At 29.8% G+C, this 5786-nt stretch overlaps 1 protein-coding gene across 1 annotated transcript in view; it reads left to right on the forward strand.

Annotated features, from left to right (window-relative positions):
* The window catches only part of LOC111626154 (dual specificity mitogen-activated protein kinase kinase 4-like), a 29199-nt gene that overhangs the window by 18544 nt on the left and 4869 nt on the right, over positions 1 to 5786 (forward strand). The window contains exons 3-5 of the mRNA XM_023369452.1: positions 1679 to 1730; positions 3416 to 3543; positions 4265 to 4339. Coding sequence (XP_023225220.1) covers positions 1679 to 1730; positions 3416 to 3543; positions 4265 to 4339 — 255 coding nt within the window. The remainder of the gene's footprint in view (positions 1 to 1678; positions 1731 to 3415; positions 3544 to 4264; positions 4340 to 5786) is intronic.

Here is a 5786-nt window from a genome sequence, read left to right on the forward strand (position 1 = left end):
GGCTCTTCGGACATAAACTCCAATTTCATCTCACCTCATTTCACCGCAGCCTTATAACTTATGAGTTTATGAGATAGAGCCGCCGAACAAACTTTGACTTGTTCTCTGTCCGCACATGACCACACTCACGTTGATCAATATGAGTCGCATAAGAGTGGTAGCATTTGAAGCATATCTATATATATAACCCATTGAACGCGTGTCCGTCCATCCGTGTAACGTTATGCCGAAAACGGCCACTAGAGGCGCCTCTGTCGTGTGTCGTATTTCGCACATTTAAATTAATATGCAGCTCTCTGGTACTTTTGTTATCCTGTTTTCATGACAATTTGGCTCTTCTCACTTGACAAACTGCCGACCCCTGGTCTAACTATTAAAAACTGACTTAAAAATTGTGATTGCTGTTTCTTCCACAATATTTGTGTGATTTTAGAATCATTATGTAGTAACTTGGTATAGTAGTATTCTCTAAAAATAATCAAATTCTTTGTTTAAAACCATTTAAAAAATTTTTTTGTGTTTTTTAAAATGAGTCAGTCAGTTAAAACATATAACTGATAGTTGGAATAAAGTTAGATGTTACTAAGATACATAAAGTTACAAGTATATCTAAATATGGCATTATCGCGTTAGAAGTTACAAAGATATATTTGCGACAAACTTTTAGTAAGCAGCCCGATACGCGTTATACTACTTAATTAACTATACATTATACTATTTATTATCCGAGAGAGAACGCTTTCAATAGAGCTAAAATACCTCTGATAATTCATGTCCTTTCCATACGATGTTGGTGAAACTATCGTGAAGGTGGAGGTTGTCAGGAGAGGTTTGGCGATCAAGTCTTGAGCAGTCCATGAAGAGGAGGTCCGAATAGAGTTACCGGCCCGGAGGGTTCCTTATGGTGATTGCCCCGAGGTGCGGGGTATGACCCCTATTTATACACATCCTGTAAGGGGGAACTATCAGGGGATGTTCTGATGCAATCCCATCTAAGTTTGATTTGCGTCCGGGTGTTGTTTATGTTAATTGTCAGAAATCGAATGTTTCAACAAATTTATTACCTTTTTCTCTATCCAGTATGGTTATTCATTTTACCTCATAAACTGATAACATCTGTCAAACATGCTAAATTAATTGTCGGTAGAGACTAAGGTCAGGATTTGTATTGCAACCTTAGTAATAATTGTTAACTTGTAGCGATATTTGATTGATTTTTATCAATTAAGACATTGGGAGAAATAGGATGTTTGTGGGTTTTTCCCACTTGGTTATATTTTCTTTATCCGACCTTTGACTCAATTTTGTATTTTTGTATTTTCGTCATTGTATTAAAATATAACTAAATTTTTAAATTACTTTTTCTTTGAATCTTACAATTGTAAAAAAAAGATACTTTCATCCTTCTGCCATGAATGAGTTATTTTTAATTTTCATTTTATTGAAATTTTTTAATTATGGAAAATTATTGTGGCATTATTATTTTAAATTAACAGATAATTATCTTCAGTTTAAAACATCATTTATTTATGGTAAAAAAAAATTGAAAATTGTTTTCTTGGTATAAATTGCATATTACTTGATTTTGGTAATATTCGTTTTTTGAATATTTTAATTATTATTTTAACTTTTTATTGTGTAAAAGAATTTTATTTTATAAAACTAATGTATTTTTCAGACTGTCAAAGCATTAAATTACTTGAAGGAAAAATTAAATATTATACATAGAGGTGAGAAATTCATTATTGAAAATTTATAGCTTTGTGTATGTATAAGTTTTATTATAGTCTTATATTGAATTTTTGAGAAATAGTTATTAAATATAGTAAATAAAAAAATTATTTTGATATTTTTTAGTAGTGTATTAATATCTGATAATGTTTAAAGATAATGTAGGCATGAAAACATTTGGAATATTTATTAGTAATTAATGCATTTAATAAGAAAAAATAATTTAAGATGAAAATTTAGTAATAAGTATAAAAGTATTAAAATATGAAACTACATAAGCAGAAGAAAGATGCTGTTCTATTGTTTTAATTATTTTAATGAGACTATGCTATTATAGATCTAATGTCATGCTATTGTTAGAATATAAAGGACAATATCATCCTGATTTTCTTCATTTCAGTTTGATATTTTTTGTAATTTTACAGTGACTTTCTGAGTTTATCAGTACAGTAAAACATCAATTTTATAGACAAAATTTCTGATCTGAATGTCATATGTGAAAATTAACACTGTGTTAATTTTAAAATGCCTTTTATATATAATTAAATTAACAGGTCATATCCACATATAAATGCATATTTACATATAAATGGAGAATTTTCATATTTCTTTCAAAAAATTGATTCTAGATTTTCCAATCGTTTTCCATTCTTAAGCTTGTTGTTTATTAATATTTAAAGATTCCAAATTTATAAATCACCCATCTAGGAAAAAACTTTCTTCCAAGATGGTTATCATAGTAGTTTCTTATTAATCCAGCAGTTGTTGATCTGGCATCCTCTGAAAGTAGTCAATAATTCAAAATTGTCCGATGATAATCTGGCATGTTAATATTTTGCAAATTAGCATACCACATGTTTGAACATGTGGTATGCTAAAGATCTAGACAATAACATATTCATTAGTACTTTGCAAGTTTTTCAATGAATTTTAATACAGTGTAGTAATGTGCTGTATGTTGATTATGGAGTGTGCCTAACAAATCTGAAGTATACAGCAGGCATTGGTACAAAATGTACAGCAATGTCTGCAATATTCAGATTACATATAACTTATTAAATTTTGTGAAAGTATAAAAATTACCAGCAATTTGACACCACTCTGCTGTCAGATTGCTGGTAATTTACAAAGTATTGTCATCTTCTGAGCTTTTTTGTTGATCTTGATCTGAGAAGTATCAGCAACATTTTCATATTTTTCATTTTTATTATAAAAAATTTTTATGGATAACAAAATAAAAATATGTTATTAATTGAAAATTTATTATAATGGGTCACGTTTGTTCGGTCAAGTACCGAACGACTTTTTTCCAGAATTTGTGTTTGAATACCAAATTGTTTGAGTACTGAGATACCGTCATATTTTGTTCATCATTTTACACATGATTGCTTACCTACAGTTAAAAAGAAGTTTAAGAAGAGACATTTATGTGATCTTACACATTATAACATGTCATTCGATAATATCAAACTGCAACTTTAATGTAAAATGGCTGTTATTGCTAATGCTCTCATTCATAATGATATATTAGAAATATAAAGAATAATTTAATAGTTGTACAAATAGTTATTGTATTCATAATACAGTAAATTACAAAATGAATGATTTAGCATTTTTTGTAAATTCAGATGAAGTGGGAAAGGTAAATAGATAATGATTTTTTTTTTTTTTCTTTTATTTTCAGATGTTAAACCAAGCAATATTCTTTTAGATCGTCGTGGGAATATTAAACTTTGTGATTTTGGAATAAGTGGGCAATTAGTTGATTCTATTGCAAAAACAAGGGATGCTGGTTGTCGTCCATATATGGCAGTAAGTAAAATATATAATTAGAAATTACTGGAAATTTTATAAATATAAATAAAAAATGTAATAAATGTTTTTGTTTGGTTAAATTTTTTATAATCATTAAATATTTAGGAATATTTCTGTAAGGAAAACAACTTTTAAATATTTTAATGACCATTATATGTAAATTTTATAAAAATATTTAATAGTAATTTAGAAAATATGTACAGAAAAGTTTTATTTCATGCTTCATTAGTCACGTGTCACCAATTGGTTCTATTTTGTAAATAAAATTTAAGGAATTGCAAATGAAACCACCTTTTTGCCTTTTTGTTAACAAGTTGCCATATTGTTTTTAGTTAAATATTTTGTCATTTTTTTGAAATATAGTGTCTTATGTTTTAGGTCTTTTTTTCTGTAATCCTATAAGAGACTTCATTTATTACTGTAAGGTCCAAGACAAAGATGGTTGTATTATTGTTTTCTTTTGTCTAAATTTGTCCTTTAGAGAATGTTTGTTGCTTCAGTAGTTTTATTATTAGTAGTAAGGTGTGATTTGAGGTTAATTTTTTATTACAATTTGTTTTATTTCTACTTAGAAAAAGAATTGCTGAATTATATTTCTCACTAATTAAAATTAGTTTTGGCATTATACGTTGTGAATTCTTAGAAAATAATACATTTAGCGATAAAGTTTTTAATTAATATTTCAATTTATGTTTTTTTTTTTCATAATTATTTTTAGCCAGAACGAATTGATCCTGGTAGAGCGAGAGGATATGATGTACGATCTGATGTATGGAGTTTAGGAATTACTTTGGTATGTATAATGGCTATATCATAATATATACTATATACAGTCGACTCCCCCTATAACGCGGTAGATACATTCAGCTTTATAAGAATTTTGCGTTGTAGGAATCCTTAAATACATGAGCCAATCACAGCCCGGCACGTGTACAGTTTACGGACTACGGCTGTTTGAAAGGTTTTCTTCCATAAAATTAATCGATTCTAGACTAATTTCACTCAACATTTCCAAAACACGTATAATTTTTTGGGAATAATCTGTATAAACTACGCTATAAACAAAAAATTGTAGGATTACTTACCAAGTGTGCACTGTTCAACCACGCCGTTGCTTAAGCTTGTTTTCGTCGCGGAGCAGCGCACCAAACAGCAGGCGCGTTTTCTGATAAGTTATTTTTCTGCGAAAAATTCGTTGAACTTTGGAGACATCATTAATATAAATAATTTTTATGGCCGTTGAATAAGAAATGTTTTTTTCACAAGAAATGTATAAAATTACAGTACTGTATTAGACTTACAGTACGTAATTTAGGCCTATATACTGTACAGACGATAGTAAACTCAACTTACACGCTTAAACTCTCTGTAGCGTGTAAGTAGTTCGGCTGCTCGTCCACTATTGGTCCAGATTCGACCAATCCTGTCGCGAACGAATCGGCGATGACGTTTTACCGCATTTTATGAGTCTTTTAGCGTCTTTATACTAATACTGTCGCAATTATTTCGCCACGATATACGAATCCGCATTATATGAACCCGCGTTATAGGGGGGTCTACTGTATACGGAATAAGACCACAGAACCTTTTTAAATGTATTTTCATAAATTTTGTTACGAATAGTTTTTCTCACTAGTGTAGTCTTTCTGCATTACGAGCAGGGCCGGATTAACCCACTTTGGGGCTCTAGACATTTTCTTCTTACGGGCCCCCCTTTCTCACACTAGAAATAGAGCACACAAAAAATATAAAACAATAAATAAAACAAAACTAAAAAATGTGAAAAACTAAAACAAATCTTAAATTTTTATTAATAAAAAATATTTAATACACAACAATAAATTTTAGTTTTTCTAGAAACGTTTGAACAGTTTGTTTATAAATTTAAAATATTGAAATTTGTTTTATTAAATGTCTAACAAAAGTTGTTGTAAAATAACAATATTACCTTAAAAAAAATAATTGTCAACAACACTATGTCTTGTTTATAAAATCGCACTGCTTGCTGTGTTACCAGCTTAGAGGTATGAAGGAGTACATGTCAGGAGTTGTAATTTGGCACAGAGTATTAAGTGCCCAAATCAGGCGCGCTTAAAAAAGCCTGACTTGTAGGTACTCGGGACCGAGAACTGAGTGAAAGTAAAATACAAAATGGCGACTCTCTCTACAAACAGGCAAACCAAAGTCAGGTGGTGAGAGTACCACCCACAGTCGTTCAAGGAAATGGACTCTGACCCTAG

Source organism: Centruroides sculpturatus, unplaced genomic scaffold (genome assembly GCF_000671375.1).
Source record: "Centruroides sculpturatus isolate CEXI.00-Female unplaced genomic scaffold, Cexi_2.0 scaffold472, whole genome shotgun sequence".
Classification (NCBI taxonomy): Eukaryota; Metazoa; Arthropoda; class Arachnida; order Scorpiones; family Buthidae; genus Centruroides; species Centruroides sculpturatus.